The sequence below is a fragment of the Arvicanthis niloticus genome, chromosome 2 (assembly GCF_011762505.2).
Source record: "Arvicanthis niloticus isolate mArvNil1 chromosome 2, mArvNil1.pat.X, whole genome shotgun sequence".
NCBI classification, from domain to species: Eukaryota; Metazoa; Chordata; class Mammalia; order Rodentia; family Muridae; genus Arvicanthis; species Arvicanthis niloticus.
In genome coordinates this window covers 90573662-90601618 of record NC_047659.1, presented here as the reverse complement: position 1 = coordinate 90601618, position 27957 = coordinate 90573662, and the positions used below count along the sequence as shown (strand labels likewise).

General features: G+C 49.1%; 1 protein-coding gene across 1 annotated transcript; it reads right to left on the bottom strand.

Annotated features, from left to right (window-relative positions):
* Positions 1-10722: 10722 nt before the first annotated feature.
* On the bottom strand, positions 10723-20545 carry Vps18 (VPS18 core subunit of CORVET and HOPS complexes). Its single transcript, XM_034495463.2, has 5 exons — positions 20161-20545; positions 18947-19088; positions 15820-15911; positions 13830-15700; positions 10723-12015 (listed from the first exon to the last, which is right to left on the bottom strand). The coding sequence occupies exons 1-5, from the start codon at positions 20249-20251 to the stop codon at positions 11290-11292; spliced, it is 2922 nt and encodes a 973-aa protein (XP_034351354.1). The 5' UTR covers positions 20252-20545; the 3' UTR covers positions 10723-11289.
* Between the last annotated feature and the right edge of the window lie 7412 nt (positions 20546-27957).

Genomic DNA, 27957 nt, shown 5'->3' with positions numbered 1-27957 from the left:
TGAGGGAGAAGAGGATGAGAACAAGGAAGAAGAAAGAGAGATATTTGTCCCAGAGTGACAAAGGAATACCTCTGGAAAGAGACAGGCATGGCACATAGGAAAAATGGCACTTTATAAAGGTAAAGGGGGAACCCCATATTAAGATGAGGTATTTAATTTTAATTGGGCATATTAATTAGTTGAGCCAAAGGGGGCTTTTAATTGTTGGACTTCAATACTTTGATAGCTGGACCTTGGTAGTGAGCCTCAGGATGAGGAAGTAGCCAAATAAGGACTAGACCTTGATGTCTAGCTTTAGGAATGGAATTTAATGGTTTTTAGCAAGGCAGACGGAGTCAGGGAGAAGGGCAAGGCCTGAAAGAGCCATGTTTGCAATGCTCTGGCTGGCTAGAATCCCTTCACTCCATCACTCAAAAGGCTGATGTGACAAGAATCCTCAGGCCCAGGAGTTCAAGGTGAACCTGGGTAGCATGACGAGATCCTGTCCCAACAACAATAACAAAACCACACATAACTGGAAGCTGAGAGGCTAGCTCAGTGGATGAGAGCACTTATGTAATAGTTTCTTTGTTTTTGAGATTGAAACATTACATCCTATAGGAATTTCATTAAGAAGGAAGCAACTCAAAATAGCTTCAGGAAGGCCCTGAAGCTGACCAGACTCCCTAGGCCCCACCCAGACACAGTAAGCTAGAAACACTAAAAGTCACTCCAAGGGAGTCCAGCCAAGCTGCAAGGAAGACTCTCAGACAAACCAACCTGCAAAAGCAAAACAAAAGCAAGCAAACAAACAGAAACGCTCTTGAGACCAGGCCAGCTGCCTAGAAGAGGGTTAGATCAACTGAACCACCAAGAAGGGACACTGTGACCTGTGCGACCTGTGTGACCTGTGTGCTCCAGGTCCCAAGTTTTTGTGAGCTGTCACCCATGCTGGGGTGAACTTTGATGATGCAGCTGTCTCTGAGTCATTTCTGTTCCTATAAATAACCCTTCACGAATATTCCTGTAGCAACTCCAATAGAAGTCACTAGTGTACCAAGTTGGACTTTGGTGTTCTCTGTTCTTTGGTACATGGGTTCCCGATCTGGGGTGAGTTGATGTGTGTGTTGCATCTTCTCAGGAAAATTTTGCCACACAAATAGCACTTGATGCATAAGCATAAGGATCTGAGTTCAGATTCCCAGCAGAAAGAGAAAGAAAATTCAGATTCGTTGAGAGTCCTTATTACATACAACATACATATATACTATATATACACACACATAGTAATCTAAAGAGGAAAAATTAAAAATCTTTGCTGGCTTTGGTGGTACAAAGCTGAAATCCTAGCTGCTGGGGCGGGGGTGAGGGACTGAAGCAGCAGGATAGGAAGTTAAATGCCAGTCTTGGAAATTTAGTGAGATATTCTCTCTCTCTCTTCATGCATTTTCGCATGCAGACACATACACATGGTGGGGGGGGTCAGGTGTGGAAAGAAAAGAGAGAACACAGAGAGAAATGAGAGCTAAGAATGTTTCAAACTCCAGTATCGAGGGGAGGGGTAGGAAAGAAGAAGATTTGGGGCATTTGGAACTGAAGAGATGGCTCTGATGTTAAGGTCCTTTGCATCTTTACAGGGTGGGGTTCCCAGCACCCACATGGAAGCTCACACTGTCTGTAATTCCACATCCAGGGGACCCAATAGTCTTACCTCCTTTGACACTAGACACACACATACATACACATAGGCAAAGACTCATACACATAAAGTAAAAATAAGTCTTTAAAAATAAATTAATAGCTGGGCGGTGGTGGCGCACGCCTTTAATCCCAGCACTTGGGAGGCAGAAGCAGGTGGATTTCTGAGTTCGAGGCCAGCCTGGTCTACAGAGTGAATTCCAGGATAGCCAGGACTACACAGAGAAACCCTGTCTCGAAAAAACCAAAATTAATTAATTAATTAATTAATTAATAATTTGAAACAATAGCCTGCAAGGTTAATGCCATTTCTGTCCTATAACACTGGCTACAAGAGGAGGGGCTGCAATGCTCTGGGTGCTGCCCCTCACTGGTTCCCTGGGCCTACCTTCTCCCTGCCTCCCTTAGGCCAACTTAAGTCCCAGATAGTACCATGCAAAGTACAGCTTGTCGAGGCTGGGGTCCCTGAGGCTGCCCTGTATTCTGTGTGTCATCACTAGGAGAAAAGTCCCTGGCGGGAGGCGGCCCTCTGCTGGGAGGCCATTTCCCTAAGTGGCCAAGGTAAGAAGTGGGGGATTTCCAGTCCAGTCTGCGCAGCTGACTTTAGTTCCGGGGGCTCCTCTTCTTTCTTAAGTATTAAGAAGTCTAGGCTGTTGTGAGGGCAGAAACTCCAGTTAGGCAGAGTTCTGGGCAAGAGGATTATGGGAGCAGCAGAGTCAGCTAGACCCACAGTTCTCCAGCCCCCAAGTCTTCCTCTGAAGGGAACCCGAGGGTTGCATGTGGGAACCACCAGGACCCAATCCTGGAAGACCCCAACAAGATGTCCGGGAGTGAGGTGGGTCTGAAAATCCAGAGTGGCACTTACTCATGGGTCTGTGGGGAGTGAGTCAAATCAATGAATGTCCCTACCTAACCCAAGCTTCTGCCCCAGGACTGCTGGGTGGGTCTGGTGGTTAGAAGGGCAAGTCTAAATCTCAGGCCAGGAGTCTCCTAACTAGCCAGCACTTCCAAGGCTGCCGGAGCATCAAAGGGGCAACATGAGCCCATTTGGAGTTGGGAGTCAGTAGCCTCACATTCTAGGCCATCACCCTGAGTACTTAACTTGCAGAAGGGGATCCTTACCCTAGCGGGATTACTTCGTGCTACTATATTGTACTCACTGAACTAAACGGGTAGGTACAACCCTAGGGACTTAGTGGGAGGAGAGGAGTGAAACCCTAGACAAAATGGCACACACGTGTTCCGGCACCAACGTCAGCATGGTCTAGGTATGGGCTTAGGAAACAGCTAGATCCTTTCGGGCTTCCCATGCTTGGACCCATGAACCTTCTCTTCATACCCTGCATGTAGTGTGTGCATGCTTGCTGTGGACACATGTCTATGCTCGTTCTCTCTCTCTCTCTCTCTCTCGCTCTCTCTCTCTCTCTCTCTCTCTCTCTCCTGTGTGTGAGTGTGTGTGTATGTAGAGGCTTGTGTAGTAGAGGAATGCCAAGTCAAAGAATAGCCAGGACTTGTACAAGGGCCCTGTGCAAAAGAGTAAACGAGCAGTCATATAACAAAGCCAGTGTCTTAGTGTGAACCAAGCCCTGAGCCAGTATTGCAGGTGTAAACACCAGTCTGCCCATGTGCCAACCATTCCCCTCAAGGAAGGTATCATTATCTGCAGTTTACAAATCAATAAACAGAATTTGCACCCAGGTCAACCTAAGGCCAAGCCAGAGACTTGTGGAGTGCTCCTCTTTAATTACACTGGTCTGTTTCTCGTCTCTGAGGACTGATCTGACAGCCCCCACCCCCTTCCCTTTGCCCTCCCAGCTAGCTGAGGTGGCCTGTTCAAGGCCTATGGATCTTGAGGACACCGAACATAAGACCTTCATCCATCAAGCCAGGCCCTGGTTCAGAGACGGCCTGGCTGGTCCTGGGCGGATCAGCTGGGGTTGAGCTGGGCCAGCTGTTTACAGTAAACAGAAAGCTCTGGAGGAAGGAAGGAGGGGAGGCGCTCCATCACCATGGAGACTGGACAGACCAGCCAGGCCTCAGCTCTGATCCACAAGGACTAGGGCTGCATCTTTTTGTCTCTAAAGCAAGGAGGTGGCGGCTGGGGGTGGGAGCAGCCCAGGGCAGGACAGCCTAGCAGGAAAGTCTAGGAGGCACTGGGAATACACTCCCACTTGTCAAGCTTTTGACATGTCACTAAGAATAACAACCACTTAATGGACTTTTACAATATGCTTAGCTCTAGCTCTAGGCCCTTTCGGATATTTTTCTTATTTAATCAAGTGGTACATACAATAACAGTCTCTAGTTTATAGATAAGAAAACAGGTTCACAAAGTGGGGCTGGGGGTGTGGCTCAGTGGTATAGTGCCTGCCTCACCTCACAAGTATAGGGTCCTGGGTTCGATCCCTGCAGTGGGGAGAGAGGAAGGACATTGCAAATAAGTTAGCTCCCTTCAAAAACAGGATTAAGCAATTTAGTCACGTCCCAGGTCATGCTGCCTGTCACACTACTTGGGACACACTGGCAAAAAAAATAAAAAATAAAAAAATAAAAAATAAAAAATCTATTTCCTTCATCTCTTTTGAAGGTACTGGGGACTGAACTTAGGGTTCAGTAGCCCCATTCCTGCCCCCCAGTTTTTTAAATTCTGAAAAAGGATCTCACTAAGATGTTATGATTGATCTTGAATTCACTCCATGCCCAGGTGAGTCTTTTTTCTTTTTTTTTTTTTTCTTCTTTTTTTTGGTTTTTCGAGACAGGGTTTCTCTGTGTAGTCCTGGCTGTCCTGGAACTCACTCTGTAGACCAGGCTGGCCTCAAACTCAGAAATCCACCTGCCTCTGCCACTCAAGTGCTGGGATTAAAGGCGTGCGCCACCACTGCCTGGCACAGGTGAGTCTTGAATTTGTGATTCAGTTCTGCCTCAGTGTCCCCACCAGGTAAGATCAATAGTGTAATGAGATATTATGGATAAAAATTCTCTCTAGCCAGGCAGGTAAAGAGATGATCTAGGTAGGGAAACTTCGAGTCCCTGAATGAGTAGGGAAACTGAGTCCCCCTAGGTGACAAGCGGACTTTCCCACACTTCAGGCGTTAGTCAAAGAGATTACTGGGGACAGACCTCGTGTGTTCTTGCCCTAACCACTAGACCACACAGATTATCCACGGCTTAAGCTGGGAAGGTCCAAAGAGAAACTCCCTTTCTAAGTCCCAGCCTGGCTTACAGGCTCTTCCCCATCAAACATGCTGGCTCTCTGGGGGCCTTGCTAGGCCAGAGTGCTGGGGGATGCTGGGGGGTTTCTGCCCACACATATGGTTTCCAGATTCCAGGGGATGAAAAGGAGGCCCTGAGGTACGGAAATGGGGGGTGTGATGACAAATTTAGACTGATTGCTTTTAGGAAAAAGCCAAGAAACCCTAAAAAATAAAAGCAAAAATTCCACTCGAAAACCAAAGGGAATTATTTGATTGTGAAATCGACCGCCAAGAAGCACAGCACAGTTGAACATGGAGCAGCATCAAGGGACTTTGACTGTTCAGAGGATACAGAGGGAAGGGGGCTCTGTCTGCTCTTCCTGTCTTGTACCTTGCTGCAGTTTGGGACAGGGATCACCAGTGGCCAGAACACTTGAGAGGATGCCTGTCATCAGGAGAACCCATGGCAAGCAAGCATCACACACCAAACATCTATGCCAAAACGCCTCACTGGCTTGTGCAGGGCGCTTCCCTTTGGCGGTTCTAGTGGACTATAGAGAAAGGTCCAGGTGCAGTAAGTTGGGATCTGAGATAACTTGAGCTCCAGCCTTTAGAGGAAGGACCAAGGACAGAAGGTAAAGGAGAGGACATCTGTCTGGAATTCAGTCTGCAGACACAAGAGTCAAAGATCAAAGAGGGATGAGGGGGACTTCCTGAAGCTCTCAGGGGAGTGTCTGCCAGCCAGGCTGTTGTGCAAGCTCTGGGCTGGACCACAAGGATAGGCTGGCAGAAGGGCTGGGCCTGGTCAGTGGCCAGAGTGATGCTTGCCTGGCCCCCTGAGCCTGGAAAGCTGGAAGTAAGCCCTGTGTTCCTCTTGGAACTCAAGGCCCAGTTGCCCTAGGGAACATTCCTATACCACCTCAGGGTTTCATTCTGCAGGCCTGAGAGATTCCTCATTCTGGTCTTGGACTTCTCTTTCCTAGAGTCACTATTTTACGAGAAACCTGAAAAGTCTTCCCATGCAAGCCTCTTTTGAGATAAGAGTTTGTGAAATAAGAGTTGCTATGGGGACTGGAGCAACGGCTCATTGGTTAAGAGCATTGTCTGTTTTCCAGAGGTCCTGAGTTCAATTTCCAGCAACCACATGGTGGCTCACAACTATCTGTAGTGAGAGACAATGCCCTCTTCTGGTATGTTGAAGACAGCGACAGTACACTCACATGCATAAAATAAATAAGTCTTAGAAAAAAAAAGAGTTGCTATGGGCCTCAAGAAGAGGGGCACCTGGACTGCTCAGGTACCAGGCTCTGCTGCATTCAGTGAAGCTTCCTATTGGCTGTTGAAGGTCTGTTGTATTCTCATCTTGCAGGAGGAAAAAACTATGTTCAGGGGTGTGGCTAGGCTGATAAACCCAGGGGAGAGGCTTATACTTATTCTTTCTGGATCACCTCCCTAGGCCTCAGCTCAAGCTTTTTGGCTGGTGATGGAAGCTGAGTAGAAGGGCTCAGTGGGTAAAGGTGCTTGATACCAAATCTGACTACCTGAGTTTGATCCCTAGGACTCACACGGTGGAAGGAGAGAACAGAGAATCCTTTGAAGCAGAGTTTCCACAACACTAAGGTTTCAGAGCTCCAGCCGCTTCTGAGAGCCAGGAGCAGGAGGAGTTCTGAGCTGGGGATATGATGAGAGATGTAGGGTAGACCATATCTGAGTTTTAACCCCTATGGAGAAGTGAGGGGGAAAACAGCCTGAACCGTGCGTGCGATTGGCCCATGGTAGGGAGTTAGGAGCAGAGACAATATGGCACCTGCTATGTGCCTGGGAATCACATTTGGCCACAACAGCCTGGAAACCAGGAACAGCATCTACTGTTCTGGGAGTCAAACCAGTACCCTCTCCGTTTTTCTGCCCTGGCTTGTTCTCAGTGGGCATCAGTTGCTAGCCACCAACCTGGGGTGGTTTAACATTCTGTGATAGTTTGGAATGGCTGCTAGCTGCTTGCCTCAAGGATTACTTCAAGGCAAGAACTGAGCGAAGGCAAAGCTATCCAGGGAGAGGAACTCACCAACCATGAGGCATTTGAAAAGTGGAATCTCTTCCATCAAAGGCTGCCCCATCCGCCAGTTTTCCCTTTGGGAATCTGAGCAGGAAAATGTTGCCCCCTTTTCACGAATCCTCAACTCTATTGCTCAGGTGTAGGAGGAAGCAGAGAGCAGGAGATGCCCACACTGCTCCAGAGCTACTTGCTGGCACCCTCCTATCTCACCACCCCTCTAGGCCTGCTGCTTGAAGGTTGTTTATCCTCAACCTGCTGCAGGGACAACCTTGCTCCCAATGAGAAAAGCTGCCAGCAGGGTCTTTTGTGGTGCTGCTCCCGTGTGGTACTGCCTAGGGGCCCCACCATGGGGGCAACAGATGGACCTATGGTCTCTACAGAACAATGGTGGGGGAGGGGCCTTGGCATCGCCTGCCCCAAACAGGAAGCTTTGACTGAGCTTCAAAGGACTGGCAGGGCCAAGGAGCTGAGTGGTGGAGCCAGTGCCAGGACTGTATGAACTGCTTGCTGCCCTCCAGCTTTGAGATGCCCAGCCAGGCAGCATGGGTAAGATACTGTGGCCAGGGCAGCCAGTTTGGGCAAAGGGTGGTCTGAACTGGCAGGACACCAGCCTCTGGCCTGACAACAGGCTTGGAGCCGTTTTGCCCTAGTTCAGGTGCCCCTGGCCATCCGAGACTGCAGGTTCTATACACAGCCAGTTGTTCTCTCCAACAAACAACCATGAGGGGAGGGCTGGCACCAGGCCTGTTGCCCACTCCCTCCCTGCCTCCTGCTCCCAGCTGCTCTGCTCAGAGCCTTTTCCTCTCAACTTCCTGTTCACACAGGGGGGGGCGGGAAGTGGAGGGAGGAAGCTAGGGGGTGGTGTGGAGGGGGGGGGGCCCATTGAATAAAAGGAATTAACCGTTTCCCTCCTCTGACCTCTGGGAATTTCCGCCTGTGAAAGTGTCTCGTAGAATCAGTAGTGCTGGAGGAGTGGAGAGGAGGTGTGCCCCTCTTGCCCCCTTCCCCCACCCAGTGGTGGTGGGGCCAGATAAGTCCCTCTGGGCCCCTAATCTTTTGTTTCTCTGGCGCCAGGGGATGGGGGGGGGGGGGCAACACCAAGGCCAGCCAAGGAGCTTGGTGGCTTCGGAGCCCCCTCCCAACCAACAGAGTTGGTGCCAGGCCCTGGCCTGAGACCTGAGCCTTAGAGAGGAGGGGCAGGAATTGGTATCCGCGGAGAAATGAGCTCACACCCAGGCTGAGCCCTGCTCCTTCGGTGTCTGTGCTAGTGCCCTTGGCCAGTGCACTTTGGGGATAGGAGGGAGGGCAGCTGTGGGGGACGGGGAGGGTGCTAGGTCTCTGGCTGGGCACACCCTCCGCTGGCCACACCCCTTAGGAGCGCTGGTGGAGAGCACTTCAGTGCGGACGCCAGTCCACAGTGCCCCCTAGTGCCCGAGGGCAACTGGTGAGGCGGCCCCTAGGGCCCTGTCAAGGGCGGGCCTCAGGAAGCACCTGCTCCCCAGGACCAGAGGCCGCCCTCAATCTCCCCCAGGTGGCTTCCTTGTTTACAGGCCTCCTGCCCTAGTCTCAGCGTCACTGCCTGTGGCCCCTCCTCCTATTTCCAGTGACCTCCTATTTCCAGGCTCCAGAGGCAGCTCATTCATCTTGGCCCCTGCCTACACAACTGCTCCCTCCCCCTCCTCCTTTGGCCCCTCCCCAGGCTTAGGGCCAGAGCCCCAAGGGCCTTCTCTCTGCTCTCTATTCCAAGTCTTGCTTGGTTTCCAGGGATCTAAGAGCTGTGGCTTCCCGTTGCCCTGACTCACCGGAACCCCATTCTATCAGTGCCAGGGAAGACTGGGGCCTTTTCCCAGGAAAGAGGAAGCAGCCTAGGACCAGATGGGCTATTTAGTATAAGACAGAAGGGGCAGGGGCGTCCCAGGCTGCTTGAGCCAAACCCTCTGGGAGAAGGGACCAATAGGGCAGTGTTTGTTTAACTAACATGTATTAGGCCCCCATTATGTACAAAGACAGCAGTTCCAAGCTGTTTTATCTAAACCACAAGCAAGCAAGCAATTTGGTGGGAGACCAAGGTTTTATACTCAATACCACATTGACCGCAGTACCTCCTGTCTTATCTAAGTGTGAAGGGGCCTGAAGCCACATGGAGAAGAGATACAAGAAATTTCTCCAAATCTTTCTTGAGAGAATAGGATTAGGATAGGCACTAGACAGAGGGTAGTACCTCTCCCCACCTGCTCCTACCCTTGCTTCTGGAAGACAGGGTCTTCAGAGACCATGGGAGATCTTACTGCTCTAGGGGTTTAGGGAACTTGGCAGGGCCGAATACGATAAGAACCAGATGACATTTCTGAGACAGGATTACGTTGGAGGAGAAAAGGGACATTTATAAGCTAGATCAGCTGATCTCCTGCAGAGGGACAGGAACACTCAATTATGTTGGTGCATTCTGGGCCAGCTGATAGATTCATATCAATCAAGTCAGACAATGCACTATGAACACCTGTCCAGAGGGCAAAGGCTGTGTTCAGAAGGCCTGACTCCAGGATGTCCCAGATGTAGCTTCTGGCCCCAACTAAAACTAAGAAAGTGTTGTCTTGGGGAGGAAAGGCAATCATAGGAACACAATAAGAAAACAGATCAAATGCCACAGAGCTTGATAGTGCCTACAGCAAAGCCAGGCCCAGGCTGACAGAGATCCAGTCTATCAGAAGGGCAAGCAAAATACAGACTGTGTAAGAGCCTCTGGAGAGAACAAGGGACTTACAGCTATAAATGAGGATCGGGCCACACCTCCTCCAAACTTCAGGGAACTCTATAGAAGAGGCAGAAAGAAAGCAGGAGGAAAGGTAGTGCCTGGCACCCTGCGTCCTGGGCGCTGGAACTCAGAGCAGCTGTAGTTACCTGTACAGGGTCTGCGCACGGCTGGCCCAGTCTGTTTACACTGGCATGGAAGGACTTATGCTCAGTTAAGGGTTGATGGGGAGGAAGAGGCGTTTCCTTATTTCTGTAGTGGTGCAAACACTGGTAAGGTGCCTGTTTTCCTGTAACCGACCCTAACTAAACTCAGTGAGGCGGGCATAGAACCACACCCACTCATAAGCATGCCTGCACACAACACAGACATGACAGTGGGAGCAAGGAAGACTAGTGAGGAGGAGGAAGGGGGCCAGTGGGAGACAGGGAGAGGAAGCATAACCCAAGAAACCCATATGTTGTTATATATAACATATGCTAATAAAAAACACTTGGAGAAAGAATTAAGGGCTTAGAATCCTGACCAGGCAATGTGGACTTCTAGAAAATTCTTGCAACTAGGAAGGGAATGGCCAAGGAAGCAGTAGTAAGACTAGTTAGTGTGAGAGTTTGTGCCCCAAGGTGCCAAAATTGGATGAATTCGGTGAGCAGCAGCGCCACCTGCCAGTGAGATGAGAGAACAGTTCCAGGATTTAGGGGAGGGACTGTCATCTCTTAAGTATTCCAGTCAGAGGCTAGAAGGAAAGAAACAAGTAAAACCTGATTGTCCTGTCTCCTCCCAGACGAAGGACCCTGTGCTAAGGCTTAAGGGCTTGCAGGACCCTAGACCCCCTCCCCGTTTTTTTTTTTGTTTGTTTGTTTTTGTTTTTTTTAGACAGGGTCACACTATGTAGCCTTGGCTGGCCTAGAACTTACTACGTAGACTAGGCTGCTCTATGGCAGCACACCTGATGCAGGCAGCCTTCTGTGGCATTCCATCCCTTCTTGGGATTATATCCCATTAGCTTCAGCATCAACACAAAGCCATCAAGTCCACAGTCATCACTGTAGCGCAATTTAATGCTCTCCATTTGTGGCTATTTCCCCTTGTCCTTGGTGTGCCCTCAGCCTCAGGGCACTCAGACACTGGAGCCCCAGGGTCACATTAGCATCTCCACATGCCTACCCTTAGTGCCACCCTCTCCACAAGCGCCTAGGATCACGAGGGCTGCCTGCTCGATCCTGGGCTGCCTAGCTGGGGCAGAAGAGGGCAAGCTGGAGGTCCAGAGGCTGTCATGTGACGGAAGGAGGAAGACGGGGCTGCTCAGTCCAGGTGAGCATGCTCTGACAAGAGGAACGTTAGATGTAGTGGTTAAAGGATCATGGCTGATCTCACCACCCCCACCCCCCCAGGCTGCCGGGGGATGAATGAACAGCTCTAAGACAGGTCTGAAGCACAGCTGGCAGGACACAGGACACGGTCACACCTGAGACCTTGGGGCAGAAGCTTGGCTGCCACCCCTCACAGTCACAGACCTGGAATCTCAAGGACTGAACACATGGGGCATGGCCTTTTCAGGAGGGTCTGGTAGCTGTATCCCTGTCTGTCCACCCACACAGGGACACCTCCTATAGCCAGCTGAGGTGTTCCTCCAGATAGTGCTGGGTGTCAATGAAGGGCCGGTCAATAGAGCGAATCATCAGCTCCCCGCAGTATACACACTCAGCTGCCACCAGCTCGTCCAGGTCAGCCTTGAGCTGCTCCCGGCTGGGCCCCACAGCTGCAGCCCCAGCCTCCGCCTCCTTGGCCTTCACGGAGCCTTTGGTCGGAGGAGGTGCAGCCCCAAGCTTGCGCTGCAGCTCCTCAAGCCTGGCCTGCTTATAGGCAGGAAGGCTGGGCTCCACGGCCTGCAGGAGACAGTCGGTGTGAAACATGTGGCCACAGAGAAACAGGTAAAAGGGCCGGTTGAGCAAAGGGAAGTCACAGGTGGAGCATTTGTCCTGGGGCTCCACAGTGCCGTAACGTCCTCGAAGCTCCTGCAAGTCTCGTCGGATCCGCTGGGCACTGGCTGTGGCTTCTTCCATCTCGCGCTGCAGCTCCTGGATATGGTGGTTGTAGGCCTTAAGTGAACTACAGATTGCCTCCTTGAAATGGTCGATTGTGACAAAGTCGGGAAAGAAGGGCAGCACATCCTCAATCTTGAGCAAGGGGCAGCTGGCCAAGCAGGCCATGGCTGTCTGTACGTCTTCCTCCTCCTGTACCACATGCCGAGCGATCTTGAGCCATAGTTTCTTCCGAAGTTCTTCATCCTCCTCTGGCAAGTCCGCGCACTGCTTGGCCAGGTCCACATCCACCTGTGGGGAAACCACAGGTGTCAGGGTCAAGTTATGCTCCATCTAGGATCAGACTACTGGAAAGATAGTCGGCCACGGAACACCAGGTCCGAGGAGAGGCCCAAGCAGAATTTTCTGCACTCCGGGTAGAGGAGGCACAGCAGAACCCTGTATCGGTCTGCCCGTCACAGCTAGGGAAAGGCTATTTTGGTGGCAGGCCCTCCAATTTTAGTGAATGTAAGAAGACCAGCCTGTAATGCCTAAAGCACAGTGGTGCACAGCCCTTAATCCTGGCACTCAGGAGGTGGAACAGGGATGCTGGCCAGCTTAAAGCCAGCCTGGCTCTGGCAGACCAGAACTAAAACAAGTCAGAGGGAGCTATTTGAGCTCTTGGAGCATTGTTCTAAATCCTGGGTTAAGGCTCAGCCTAAGGCCAGTCTGGGCTACATAGTGATTTCCAGATCAGTTTAGGGTCCACACCGAGTGAGCCCCTGTTTCAAAAACACACACAGGGCTGGGAATATGGCTCTGTGGTTAAGCACACTTGTTGTATGTCATCAGTTCAGATCCCAACAACCACATAACGTGGTCTTACACAGACAGACCTGTAACCCCAGAGTGGAGACAGGAGGATCAGTGGGGCTTGAGGGCCATCAGTGAACCAAATCCCAGACCCTCCAAGTTCTAAGAGAGACCATGCCTCAAAGGGATAAGGCAGAGAGTGACAGCTGAGGACAGCACATGCCCCCCTCTGGCTTCCACTCATGTGTCTGCCCACTGTGCACATACAGCACACACACCAATGAATAAGCAAATATTTCTTTTCTGCGATCATTCATGATTTGAGAGGTGTAACTTAGCATCTTCTCCCTCTGCTAACATCTCGATCAGTCACTGTTTTGTGTGCTTGTTTTATTTTATTTATTGGTACCTATGAAGGCCAGGAGAGGCCATCAGATCTTCTTGAACTAGTTATAGATATTTGTGAACCACCATGTGAGTGCTGGGAATCGAACCCAGGTTCTGCAAGAGTAGCAACTGTGCTTAACCTCTGAACCATATCTCCAACCCTGTTGATTTTTTTTTTTTTGACAGCATCTCACTATGTAGCCCAGGCTGGCCTAGAGCTCACTGTGTAGCCACTATCATCAGCTCCTGAATGTTTTACTTACACAGTACTAATTCATATTATAAGATAAAAATACTCAACATTACCCTCACAAATTCTTTTGTAATTATTTTTCTATTATAATTATGAGGGACAGGTAGGTGTGTGCATCGGAGTGCAGCGTGCAGGTCAGGGGACAATTTGCGGCAGTCCTCTCCTTCCACCATCAGCTCCGGGGTTAGGACTTAGCTTGTCGGGCTTCGGGCTTGTACAAGTGCTTCTAGCTGCCAACCCGTCATGCTGGCTCATTACCCTCATTTAATGGATAATCTAAGGCTCAGAGAGGTACAGAAACCAGCCCCAAATCACACAGCAAGCTGGCAAAGCCAGAATGCAAATGCCAGTGTTTTAGTTTTGTGCTCTTTTTTTCCCTCTCCTGCTAACTTTGTTTTGTTTTCCGTTTTTAGAGACAGGGACTCACTTTGTAGCCTAAACTGGCCTCAAGCCCTCACCTTTCTGCCGTAAGCGCCCAAGTGCAGGGATTACAGGCAATGAGCATGCACCTCTGAGGTTTTGACCCCTACATCACTGCTCTCTACAGGAAGCCAGCAGGTGCTAGCCTTACCTAAGCCCCCACCCCCATTCCCCACCCCCCCACCCCCGAAGCTTTCAGGCTCTTTAAGTCACTCCTCTCCGGGTCCCTCTCTTGGATAAGGTCAAGATTTACCTGCAGGGCCAGGTCCACGGCCTCCTCATACAACTCCAACACCTTGTAGACATGGACACAGGCGCGGTGGTGGCCGTGCTCAGCACAGAGTCGAAGTGCGTATTTGAGATCATAATGTACGCGGTGCGGACTGGCCCCAGCTTGTTCCAGGTAGGCCAGCAGTGAGGCTGGCTGTCCTCGGGCATACAGTGACAGCAGGTAGTTGTGAATGGCCTGCTCTGTCTCACCAAGCACATTCACGCAGAATTCCATATAGCGGATGGCTTGGCTCACCTGCTGAGCCTCGCCACCCTGGCTGTAGTTCACCAGGGCAGGAATGAGCTGCCGAGCATCCAGCCGGCTGCCCATCTCAATCCAGGCATCAACTAGCTGGCGGGGGATGTGTCGGATGAGCACGGGTGAGAATTTGTAGAAGAGCTGGGGGTCCCTGTGGCGGGCAAGCACAGCCAGGGCCTCCTCATAGGCCTCATGCTGGCAGTGGTATGCGACCACCCGTTCATAGTCCTGCATGATCACTGCAAAATACACCATATGCTCTGTGTCCCCATGACTGGCGAGCAGCTCATGAATAGAGGCGCGGCTGGCAAAAAGCCATTCTTTGTGCCGGGGGCTACTGAGAAAGTTACGGAAGCACTCCCGTGTATCCCGGTAGAGACTCAAAGCATCTGGATCACCCTGCAGAGCGCCAAGCCGGCTCAGGTATAGTTCTGTCAGCCAAGTGGTCAGCAGCGTGGCCTGGGTACGCTCAGTTGGCTTCAAGCCAGCCAGTTTCCGCTGCAGAAACTCGGCCAGCGCCTCTTCTTGCCGGGCCTCCAAAAACTTGAGGGCAATCTCCTCAAAATAGCTCTGGGTCAGAGCATAGCAGCGGGCGCTCTCCAGGTACCGATGCTGGCGAAAGCAGAAGTCAGCCTCTCTGGCCAGGACCGTGTCCAGGCAATCAGGCCGCTCTCGACAATACTCTTTGGCCAGGTCAAAGCGGTTCATGTCCAGGTAGGTGCGCCAGACATCCCGAGCCTCGCGCTGCACATGGTAGCGGAAGACTGCTCGCTCAGTGTAGGCCCATAGGTGACCTGTGGACGAGTCTTTCACCATGTGCCTCAGTGGTCCAAACTTCTCCAGGAAGTGATCCCGTAGCACCACCTGCCCTGTTAGTGTGCACACAGCCTCTACCCGGTCTGCCAGCAGCAGTAGAAAATGGAACTGGGTCAGGACGATGGCTAAGGGTGGATTGGCCCCAGGACCAACCCCCGCTGGGTATTCCCACACTCGCTCCTCACTCAGCAAGGAGTCAGGACGCCCGCAGTCCAGTGAGCCATACAGCACGCCATCTCCCATCATCCAGGCGAAGGCGCGAGGTGCAGAGCGTAACTTAGGGGTATAGAAAGCCAACTCACTATACCCCAAGTTGCTAGGAAACTCACGGAACGGGGGTGGGTGGTCTGTATAGGCAGCAAAGAGCCCCGAGAAGCCCTGGGCTTCAGCGTCTTCTACTGCTCGGCCTATGAACTGGAAGAGGCGCTGCCGAGTAGTGGCAATGACAAAGCCTCGTCCGTCAGGGCCACGCTCAGCCTCAAGGGAGCACACAGGTGCTGGACCCCCTTCTTCATTTAACACGTACAGTGGACGGAAGTAGAGGTCCGGGGCAGGGCCGAAGAGGCCGCCTTCACTAGCTGAGAGCTCTGCTTCAAAGATCTGTCCTTGAGCTGTGCCGACCAGGATGGGGCCGGTGCTGCTCTCATTGCCCAGGGCTTTGTTCCAACCCACACTCTCCACCAGCTGTCCCTTCCAGCGAGCCAGCGGCCGGGCCTTCTGTCCATTGCGGTTCATGTAAAGGACCTCAGTGCTACTCAGAGCAACCAGCAGATGAGAGCCTGGAGTGGACAGGAAATGGCACCTGAGTGGATCTTGCTTCTCCCTCCCTGTTCAGATCCCACCCATGTAGGCAGTGAATTCTCACAGGAAGCCTCCTCAGATCTCCAACGCCACTTACCAGTATGGTCCAGGAACATCTTGTGGACTTTGGCATCATCCTTGCGCCCCAGCTCCACACGGTTGGGTTCACTTGCCTTGCCCAAGTCAATGCTGTAAGGGCAAGAATTACAGTGTCACTCTCAAGAGAAGTCCATCTTTAAAAAAAAAAATCTATATATCTATATTTATGTATATAGTATATGAGTTGTCCATGAATGCATGTAAGTGTATCCTGTGTGTGCAGGAACCCACGGAAGTCAGAGGAGGGAACTGGATCCCCAGGAATTGAAGTTACAGACAGTTGTTGGCTGCCATGAATGTATGTACTCTTAGGCACTGAGCCATCTCTCTGTCACTTGTGAAGTTCCTTTTTAGATCACAAACTTGAAAGTCTAAGTTTGCATAGATACATAGAGATTTATTTTTATTTATGTACATATCTTTATGTGAATGCATGCCACACATGGGCAGTGCCTGCAAAGGGCAGAGGGAGGAGTCAGGTTTCCTGGAGTTGGGGTCACAGGCTCAATATGAGTTCAGGAATAGAACTTCGGTCCTCTGAAAGAGCAGTGAGACTTCTAACCACTAAGCCATCTCTCCAACCCCCAAATTCTTAATACAATCTCCAGAACTGTAAACTTTATTAAGAACCCTCAGCATGATCTGGAGAAATGGCTCATCAGTCAAGAGCACGCACTGTTCTGGCAGAAGACAAGAGTTCAATTCCCAGCAGCCATGTTGTGTGACTCCCGACTGCCCAAGCTGACCCCAGCAGATCTGATGCCCCTGGCCTGCACTGGAGCCTATACTCGCCTGCATGTATTAACACACATGGACCATTTAGAAAATAATAAAGTACCAGGCGGTGGTGGCGCACGCCTTTAATCCCAGCACTTGGGAGGCAGAGGCAGGAGGATTTCTGAGTTCGAGGCCAGCCTGGTCTACAGAGTGAGTTCCAGGACAGCCAGGACTACACAGAGAAACCCTGTCTTGAAAAACCAAAAAAAAAAAAAAAAAAAAAAAAAAAAGAAAGAAAAGAAAATAATAAAGTAAGTATTACAAAGAATGCTTAGCTCTAGGAAGTCCCCTACTCCACTCTGAGAACCACAGTGAAGTCCTAGGAAGACACACAGGCTGACCTCAAGTGCTGAGGTCAGAGGGAACAAGAACAGGGGGTTGATAGTTACTAATTAGCAAGCCCCAGTTTAACCTGGCATCTCAGTCTTCACTGCAACTTTGAAAGGTGTCTTGTTTCAGTAATGGATGGCTTCCTTTGAGGTTGCTTTCCAAGAGAGGTCCAGGGAGTTAGCTCAGTGGGTAAAGTGCCAGGGTTAAAGACACACACCACCACCACCCAGTTAGTTACAAAAAAAAATTGTGTGTGTCTGTGTGTGTGTGTGTGTAGACACATGTGCCATTGTATATGAGTTGAGGGCAGAGGGCAACTTGCAGGAACCAGTTTTAACCTTCTACCATGTGGGTCTAAGGGTCTGAGGAATGTAACTTAGCAGTCAGACTGGGTGCAGGCCCCGTATCCAGTAAATCATTGTACCAGTCTGGATGTTTTAAATCTTAAGACACTGCCAGCTTAACTTTTCAAAAGTTTTGCAGGTGTGTGCCACCATAAATGGCAGTCGTTTATTCTTTTTAATCATACTTCTGATGCTGGAATTAAAACCCAGGACCTCAGTGTGCCTGGCATGGCAGCCCATTTCCCTGTACTTTTGCCAGCACTGTTTATTACTAGATTTGAATTTTGCCAATCTGATGGGTTTTAATAATGTCTACACATCTGTAGCTCTAGTAGTTGAGTGGTGTAGCTGGTTGGTTAGGGAGTTACAGCCATGAGCTACAGGAGACCCTATTTCCAAAACAAAACATAACACAAAGACCACTGTGAGGGAGATGTGTACACGTGGGAGTGCTTACCTAGTGAGAACAAAGATCCTGGTTCAGATAAACAACTAAAGCGTCTTGTTATTACTATTTTATCTTTTTTCTTTTGTTTTGACACAGAGTCTCTCTGTGTAGCCTTGGCTGTTCTGGAACTCACTAGCCTCAAAATCACAAAGTTCTTCCTGCCTCTGCCTCCCAAATGCTGTGATTAGAGGCATGCACCACCACGGCCTGGCCTAGTGTATGAATGTTTCGACTGCATGTATGTATGTATCCATGCACCCATCCATGGAAGTCAGAAGAAGGTGGCTGCCCTGGACAGGAGTTACAGATAGCTGTAAGCGGGTGCTGGAAACTGAATTCAGGGCCTCCATAAGAGCAACCAGTGCTCGTAACTGCTGAGCGCTCTCTCTGTCCCCTATTAGTTTATTTTTGTGGTAGGGTCTCATGTAAACCCACCTGACCTTGATCTTACTGTGTAGCCTAGAGTGATCCCGAATTTCTGATCCTGCTGCCTCCACTCCCAAAGTCTAAATACATTTCTGGGGCTGGTGAGATGATTGAGCAGGTGAAGGCTCTTGGCACCACACCTGATGTCTGAGTTTGATCCCTGAGTCCCAAGTGTTAGAAGGAGGTAAAGGGGCTGGAGAGATGCCTCATTGGTTGAAAGCATTTAATTCTTTTGTTTGTTTGTTTTATTTTGTTTTATTTCAAGACAGGGTTTTTCTGTGCCCTGGCTGACCTGCAACTAGCTCTGTATATCAGTCTGGCCTTAAACTCACAGAGATCCACCTGCCTCTGTCTGACAAGTGTTGGGAGTTAAAGGTATGCACTACTACACCTAGAACATAATTTAAATATTCACCTTATTTAATCGTGTGTGTGTGTGTGTGTGTGTCTGTCTGTCTGTCTGTCTCACAGTTTTATTCCAGATGGCTTATCCCAAATGACAAACAATTTTGTCAACACTTTTGCCAGCTAGTGGATATACTCCAGGATTCCAGACTGTTCCAATGATCTGTGTGGCTAACTCTGGGGAGGGGCTGAGACCACCTTTCACTGTTGAAAGACAAGAGCTGACTCATTGAAGACCAAGATCAACAGCATAGCTGGAATCTGAACATATGTCTCCCTCTTCAACCACAATGGTTCTCTTTGGGAAGGAATAGTGTATCTCCTGAAAAGCTATTGTTTCACTTGCTAAGTATGGAAAAAGACCCTAGTCAGTCAAAAGTCTCCAAATGTACTACCGGAGCAGCGTATCCTTGCCCAGGCTCATGCAGAGCTGATTGCAGGAGACAACAAGGCTGGTGATGCGCTCGGAGGGGGTGAAGTCAATCCGCTGCTTTGTGAAGATAGGCACCTCCTTCTCCAGGTGGGCATTTACATACCCTACAGGTTTGGAATGGAAAAAAAAAAATCGGCATCCAGAGAAGGGAGTGGGGCAGCCCAGACAACCCAGAGAAAGCACAGTGTTAGCTGATACGTCTATTTCCCAAGTATACTCCTACCCACAGGATCTCGGTTCATGAAGAGTTCAACATGAAATAGTTTTCTGGTTGTCTTTATAGGAAGGGTCCTGGGCTCTTCTCACACTTGCAACAGCAGTAAGGGATTGGTTCTCTGAGCCTGAGCGGAGGTTGTATCATGATGTGCATACTCCCAGTAGTAATGGGGGGTGGGGGTGGGGGAAGAGATGGTACAGGGAAGATGGTTTCAGCATTCTCTCTTATTGGTCTTTGGCCCACCAATCCCAAGAGAACTAAAGGCCCTTCCTCCTTGTCCACACAGTATGGCTCAGCGAGTCTCCATCTAAAGCAGGGAGTTCTGGGAACCCGGTCTTATCAGTACTGTTCGTAGGCTGCTGTTGCTTTCTCTCTAGTCCGATGCAATATCATCATAGTACCGGTAACCCTGCGCTGCTCTCCTACACTCTAAACTGCAGCCAGCTTTACCCCGGGCCAATCGTCTCCATCTTTCCTGTTCAATGACAAAATCCCCTTTAGGATCGAACCTCCTTCACCTATAACATTCACTTTCCACCAAGTTCTGTGCTCATTCCGACTTCTCTGCTACCTCCAGACGAAGTCTGGTGGGAACACACACACACACACACACACACACACACACACACAAAACTAAAAACCTCATAGAACCAGACACAAAGAGAAGGCTGGAACCTATTTTCAGTTCTCCCAAGAGTCAAACTGCAGCCCGGTAGACAAGTGTTGTAACAAGTACTTCCTTATCTGAGCCCAAGTTCCCTCTTTTGAAGGACCTTAGTGGTAGGGCCTAGATCACGCGGCTGCTCCTGTGGCTCTCTCAAACTTAGACCACTGACAAGCTGGGCAAGACAAGAGAGGCCTGAGGCTGAGATTCTAAACACGCCGCAAGCTCTTGAGTTTCCCTCCCCCGTAAATGCTAGCATAACAAAAAGGGGCAGAGACGGCCTCTTCTAACTTACCAGAATGGGGGATGCCCACGCTAGGACAACCAGTTTGCAAGACGGCCGAGCGGGACAATGAGTCCTCATACTCATCCAGGATGGACGCCATGGCAATCAAACTCTGGGCCTTTGGTCTGGGGCCTGGGGGTCACAACTGGGACCCCGGTTCTCCTGGATTTGCAAGTTGTGCTTCCCCCAGCGTCCGACAGATCCTGAGAACCTTTTAAAAATTCTGAGGCCCTTTTCGCTTTCTCTATATAAGACGAGACGATCGAGGAGCCCCCCACTAGAATATGGCGCAGTTTTGCACCCCAGCTCCAGTCCCAAGAGACTACAAGCTTCCCTTAGCAGATCCCAGGTGATCACAACCTCGCCCAGGCAGCTCAGCTGACTCCCGCCCCCTGACGCGTGCTTATGACGTGTTTCCGGGTTTTCAGACGCTAGTATTAATTGGAGTCCTGGGCATTGGGGCCTCCACGAGAAGGCGTTGTCGGAGACTCGGGGCGGCTGGGGTGGAGCCAGCTCTGGGCCCCGAGCAGCTGCCCCTGTCGATCCTGCTGCAGTTCCTCATGTTGGCGCTAGGGGGCAGCCCGGGATTTCCCTGCGGCGTCCAGTAACAGGCTTGCGCGGATCTTAGGCTTCCAAAGCCAAGGCTTCACTCACTCTCCTTGTCACTTACAGGCTGTGCCCCATCTGCTGCACTGCCTCCTGTTTCTCAGTCGAGTTGCTACCTCTGTCCACCTTCACAAGCACAGTCAGAACAGTCTTAGCGTCCCTTCTTCCACCCCAGGGACCTACTAGCTTCCAGAGAAAGTAGTTGAATGGGTCAGAAGTGTGGTTCAGCGGTGCATAAGCACCTTGCCCAGAGGGTATTAAGAACTGGATTTTTTCCTACACCGCAAAAAGAAAACCATACAAATTTAATCTCCAGCAGTAGGAAGGCTGAGGCAGGAGGATTACTAAGGACTGGGCTACAGGTGAGACCCCCAGAAAACAAAACAGGAAGAAATCGACAACGCAGCAGAGCTGACATTTAAGCCATGTGCTAGGTTAAGTAAGCTGCCTCATAGTAGCTCCTTAGTGTGGGGGAGAGGCAAGGGTCACCAGGAAAACTGAAGCACAGGCTGCCAGGCACTCTATCAGTTGAATTATGTTAACTGCCCTTGTCTAGTAAGTGGGAAGCTTTAGGATCAAGCCCTAGTAGCAGAAAAAGAAAAGGGCATTATATACAGTCATTAGGGAAATCGCGAGCAAAAACCTATAAACCGTGTAATGCATGGAGATGAAGAGATGGGCAGTAGAGAGAGTGAGGCTGGCTTTGGGCAGATTGTGGAAGCTGTTACACGGTCCACTGGAAGATAAGATCTGATGCTGGTACTAGAAAGATAGCAGGTGTTTGAAAGGAACATGAGACTGAGGCAGAGGACAGGCCTTAAGTATCCAACCAGGAGACAGAGAGGACTGGGAAAACGGGAGAACATCTCAGAGAAAGGCATCATAGACTTAGTGACAGGTTAGATGTGACAGATGAAGGAGAGTGTGGGGACAGCTGGAGACCTGGCAGGTAGTGGCACTGAAACTTGTGTAATGGACAGAGGAGCTGAGTGAGAGGGGGTGGAGGTCACATGACTGAGCCTAGGGCACTGGTAGGGAACTTACTGGGGAAGCCCCAGCATTACCAGTAACCTGCTCCAGGGCGGTCACCAATAACTCACTAGTAAATGTTTATTAGACATTTGCATAAATGAACTCTCTCATGTCTCAGTTTCTACATTTATAAAATGAGAAAAATCTCTTAATAGTGTGCATACAATAGTATGTTATACAAATCACTGGGTGCTGACTTTGTGTTTTAGAGGTTACTAGTATCCAATAGCGAATTGTTGAGTAAATTCAGATCCAGACCAGAAGAACCAAACCCAGTGTCTCACAAATACTGAGTGCTTCATTGTGGGCCTCGTCCTCAGCCTTGGATTCTCTGTTGAATTGAAAAGGTGTAGATTTGAATGAAACTGGGCTGTGGATCTAGCTTACTTGGCAGACAAGGCGTGCCTAGTTTCATAGGACGATGTTGTGGATAGCCCCAACCTCGTGTTTTGATGTTCTACTTTCCTGGGAGGGGCTACAGAGAAGGAGTGAATCAGAACTCTTGTGTACCTTCTAATTGAATTTGTAAAATAAAGGCTAGAGCCAGTGATTGGGCAGTAGAAGGGGAGGTGGAGAAAAAGGCTTAGGGGAGGAGTCGGAAGGGGAGGAGTCAGAAGGGGAGGAGTCGGAAGGGGAGGAGTCGGAAGGGGAGGAGTCGGAAGGGGAGGAGTCAGAGAAGGAAGTCGATGGGAGAGAGAGCTATAGAGGAGCTGGAGGTGGAAGGGCGACAGAGGAGGAAAAGAACTTGGCCTGAAAAAATCACAAGTTGTAAGGGATCTCATAGCTGGGGAATAGAGTAGTGTAGTGGTAAATCTGTCTAATCTAGGCCTCTATATCTATAAATATTGAGTTGTATTTTTCTTGACCAGACTTATTTGGGTCGGAGATTTATCACAACAAATTGGTGCCCAACTTATTAAAGCACAGCATAGAACTAGGTCTGGTGCCTATAGTCCAGCAGTTAGGAAGTGGGAACAGGAGGGCTAGAAGCTCAAGGTCAAAATTATAGGAAAATAAGAGAGAGAGAGAGAGAGAGAGAGAGAGAGAGAGAGAGAGAGAGAGAGACAGGTGGGGGACATGTTTTGGCAGCATACATACTAAAAGATTGAAACAATACAGAGAAGGTTAGCATAGCCCCTATGTTTGCACATTCTTGAAGCATTCTGTCTTAAGAAAGAAAAAGTAAAAGAAGGAAGGAAGAAAGAAAGGTAAAAATTTTTAAAGAGAAAAAAAATTCATCTTTCACTAAAAAACCAAAGTAGAAGCCAGCCTGGGCTGCATGAAAACTTATTTCAAAAACAGGGAGGACTGTGGAGACAGTTCAGTGGGTAAAGTGCATGCTGAGGAAGGGGTCCCAGCAGCCACATTAAGGCAGGTATCTGTCAGGGTATGGTGACACACACCTTTGACCCCAGGACTCAGGACGCAGAGTAATTAAAACAACAACAACAAAGTAGGCATTTTAAACCCAGTGCTGCTGTGAGACAAGACAGGTGACTTCCAGTACTGACTGACCAGCCAATCTAACAATGGGAGAGCTCTAGGCCCAGTGAGAAATCTGTTTAAAAATAGAGTTGCCAGGCGGTGGTGGGGCACACCTTTAACCCACGCAGGCAGATCTCTGTGAATTCCAGGTCAGCCTGATCTAAGAGTGAGTTCCAGTGCTGCCAGAGAAGCCCTGTCCTGAAAAACCAAAGTAGGGTTAGGCAACTCTCCTCCATAAGTTCAAGTTCAGCCTGGTCTACAGGCTACAAGTTCCAGAGGACCTGAGTTCAATTCCCAGCAACCACATGGTGGCTCACAATCATCTGTAATGGGATCCAATGCCCTCTTCTGGTGTGTCTGAAGACAGCTACAGTGTCCTCATATACATAAAATAAATAAATAATAAATAAAAAAAGCAAAAAGTTCCCTGAGCTGGAGGTGTAGAGTTCCAGATTCAGGTCCCAGCACTGACAATAACAAGACTGGACCCAAATGTTAGACTGTTAGCAAGGAGGGGACAAGAGATAACAAAGCAATGAACTGATTACCTTCATATAGACTGAATTCTTTGTTATTTTTAAAATATATTTTGTATATTTTGTTTGGGACAGAACTCACTATGTAGCCCTGGAAGCCTTGAACTTACCAGGCATCAGTGAAGACGACATTGAGTTCTTGATGCTTCTCCTGAGAGCTATGGCATAACACCACTGTGTCCACTTCATTTGTTATTACTGCTGTTGTCTGAGATGGGGTCTTACTCTGTACCCCCAAACAAGCCTCAAACTCATGACAGTTCTCCTCTCTTGACCTCCCAAATGCTAAGACTGCAGGCCTGAGCCATGAGGCCAAACCTTAGACATTATTATTATTTTCTTTTTTTGTTGTTGTTTTTTTGTTTTTGTTTTTTGAGACAGGGTTCCTCTGTGTAGCCCTGGCAGTCCTGGAACTCACTCTGTAGACCAGCCTGGCCTTGAACTCAGAAATCCACCTGCCTCTGCCTCCCAAGCGCTGGGATTAAAGGCTTGCGCCACCACCGCCCGGCTTTATTATTATTTTCTTAAGTTTGCTTTTCCTTCACCCAATTCCTCGTCACTTGTTTGTTTTTTGTTGTTTTAATTTAAACTAGAGGGCTGGCGAGATGGCTAAGCAGGCAAGAGCACTTGTTGCTATTACGAAGAAATTGGGTTTGGTTCCTAGCATCAACATGGTGGTTCACAACTATCTATAACTCTGGTTCCAGGGGCATCTGATGCCTGTGCACATACCTTCATCCGGGCAAAATATTCATACACATCAAAATTAAATAAATCTAAAAGAGTAATTACATTTATTGATGCCATGCACATGGGGGTGAATGAGGGCATGTGTTGCAGTGTGCAGGTAGAGGTCAGACGACAACTTATGGGAGACAGTTCTTTCCTTCTAACCATGGAGATCCCAGGGATCCAACTCTGGCCATCCAGCTTGGCATCAAGTGCCTTTACCCCCTTTACCCAATCTTTACCCAATGAACTCTCTTCAGGACCCAGAATTTCTTTTCATCTGGATCACAGAAGGCAAAACTCTGAAAGTTACTTTACCTGGTTAATGTTTGATAGTTCTCAGGCAGGGTTCTGACTTCATCTGAGAAAACCAGCATTGGCCAAGAAGGAGCTGCTGTTGACTCTCACAGAGTTCTCTCTGTGTGGGCCTGTTCTAAACACTCCCCCAAATGAGCTCATCCTACAGTCTTAGGAAGTAGGCACAGTTTTATTTTCTCATTGGAGGGAGAGACTTGAGACAGATCTCATATGAATTGGGCTATCCTCGAACCGATTGTGTAGTTGAGGATGACTTTGAACTCCTGGCCCTCTAGCTTCTTCCTCTAGAGTGCTGGGATTATAAGCTTGAACCATACCTTGTGAAGGAGATACTCTTTCAATATCCTTTTGCAGATACTTTGAACATACAATGGCCCAAAATATGCAGCACCTTTCCAAATGGGAAGAGGAGGGATAAAGAGAAGGAATACGGGACCAAAGCAAGACTGAAGCCCAGCAAGACAAACCCCAAATCCTGACTCAAGTCAAGGGCCTTAGTTGGCTCCACCCTTCTGGCTTTCCTGACTACAGCATAATTCTCCCTCTTATGCTGATTCCACTCTGTGTACCCCGCTCTCCCTAGCAGGTCCCCTTTATCTCTGGCATGTCCAACATCTTGTAGTCTCCAGTACAGTCCAGAGCTTCTCTTTACAGCTTCAGGCAATAGCCTTTCAGGGCTAACACATAGGGATTTCCCTGCTACATACCTGACCTCAGCAGCTATGGTGGAATATCCCACAATCCCCTTTCTCGTTCCTGACTGTGAAGCCAGAGTCATGTGAACAATACAGCCACATTCTGATGCTGGTTTCCGATGGAGCCCAGTCCATGTGGGATCACATTTCAAGCAGCCTTAGATTGTTGTTTTTGAGCAGCAGCAAAGTCATTGAGATTTTTTTTTTCATTGAGATTCTTCTTTTCACAGGGTGGGAGCTTAGCTGGGTAGAATCTGGCTCTGAAGTCACTTGTTCCTGTATTTCAACTTATGCAGCTTCTTCAGGCTGTTTCTGAGTCCCCATCTTCTTAGTCTCACTACTCAAAGTCCAGTCAGACTGACCAAGTTCATGTGGGAAGAGAGAACCTCAACTGAGAAACTGCTTCCACCATATTTGTAGAGCTGATCATAGTTTTGCAAACCCTTAATGCCAGTATCTAGGAGTTCCACGGCAGCCAGAGCTAGACAGTGAGACTTTGTCTGGGGGGATAAAGCAAGCTGGACAAGCCATGGAGGTAGGCCAGCAAACAGTGTTCCTTCATGGCTCCAGTTCCTTCCTTCAGGCTCCTGCCTTGAGTTTTTGTCATGGGCTCCCAGTGTTAAACTGTGCCATGGACATGTAAATCCAGCTAAATCCATTCTTCTTCAACTTGCTTTTGACTGTGATGTTTATCCAAGCAACAGAAAGCAAACTAGAACATAGGCCCTCTTTTTATAATGTTACTGATTTTAAGGCTGGAGATATGTCTCAGTAAAGTGTGTAAAAGTGGACCCTGCAGCATGCATCTGTAACCCCAGCACTGCTGTATGGATGGAGACAAGCAGAACCCTGGAGCTCCAGGCTAGACAGTCTAGTGAGCTCCAGGTTCAGTGAGAGTATTTGTTTCAAAAAATAAATAAATAAGGTTGAGAATAATAAAAAAAAAAGACACCCAAGACTGACCTCTGGCCCACACACAGGTGCATACACACCTGCATGCATGTGTGCACACACCCACATGAACATATATAGACAATACACACGCACACTGCTTACTTTCTTCACATCACCATCACATAAGAACACATGTTCTACTGTTTGCCCCAGAGATTTGAATGGACTCCAACAGTAACAGGCCATGGTTCAAGAGATGTCAGGCCAGTGGAGCCAGTCTTTAAGAGAGAAGCAATTACAGATTTGGCTGTGCTGTAGCTTGGCTGTTTGGCCAAATGCCTGTGGTGTCAAAGAAGTTGTGACTGCAAGTTTTATCATCATTTGGCAAGCCATCACCATTCCCTTATTACATCGTAGATAGTAAACGCCTGTCAGGTGGGATGCAGATGTTTTGTGAAGGGATTGTTCCAAAATTTCCCTGCTTTCAAGTTGCTTACATGTTAATAGAGACCTGAGGTGGGTTCACAGGAAACATGGAGTATCCTCTAAATTAGTGAAACTGACAGATGATCGATCATAATCTTGCAATTCAGCATTAAAAACAAACCAAAAAACCCACTTGTCATAGTGCATCTCCTTTTCTTTTTTAAGATTTATTTATTTTTGTGAGCACACTGCTGCTCTTTTCAGACACACCAGAAGAGGGCATCTGGTGCTATTACAGATGGTTGTGAGCCACCATGTGGTTGCTGGGACTTGAACTCAGGACCTATGGAAGAGCAGCCAGTGCTCTTAACCACTGAGCCATCTCTCCAGCCTCTCCTCTCCTCCTCCTCCTCCTCCTCCTCCTCCTCCTCCTCCTCCTCCTCCTCCTCCTCCTCCTCCTCTTCTTTTCTCTCTCTCTCTCTCTCTCTCTCTCTCTCTCTCTTTTGGTTTTTCGAGACAGGGTTTCTCTGTGTAGCCCTGGCTGTCCTGGAACTCACTCTGTAGACCAGGCTGGCCTCGAACTCAGAAATCTGCCTGCCTCTGCCTCCCAAGTGCTGGGATTAAAGGCGTGCGCTACCACCGCCTGGCCTCTCCTCTCTTTTCTGATATAGAAAAAAATTCAGAACTTTTTTTTTTTTTTTTTTTTTTTTTTTTTTTTTTATCTACAGAAGTAAAAGATTCAGGAGCCAGAGAGATGGCTCAGTGGTTAAGACTGCATCCTGCTCTTGCAGAGAACCCAAGTTTGGTTCTCAATACCTGTGTGGGCATGCTCACAGCTCCCTGTCACTCCAGCTTCTGGGGGATCCAGTGGAGTGCCTGTGGCCTCTGAGGAGATCAGCACTCATCTGTACATGCACACATACACAGACACACATAATAAACATAAAGAAAACAAGGAACTAGAGAAATGGCTCAGTAGTTGAGAGCATTTGCTGCTCTTTCAGAGTGTTGCTGGAATTTCCAACCTCAATAAGCCCATATAAAAAACACACAATTCATTATTATAATTATAAGCTAGATTGGGC

Excerpts from the sequence above, each read along its gene's own strand:
- Vps18 (XM_034495463.2), bottom strand. The coding sequence starts at position 20,251 with ATGGCGTCCATCCTGGATGAGTATGAGGACTCATTGTCCCGCTCGGCC. Across the intron at positions 15,912-18,946 it reads GGCAAGGATACGCTGCTCCG|CATTGACTTGGGCAAGGCAA; the intron begins GTAGTACATTTG and ends TTGCCCTTACAG. Across the intron at positions 15,701-15,819 it reads GATGTTCCTGGACCATACTG|GCTCTCATCTGCTGGTTGCT; the intron begins GTAAGTGGCGTT and ends TGTCCACTCCAG.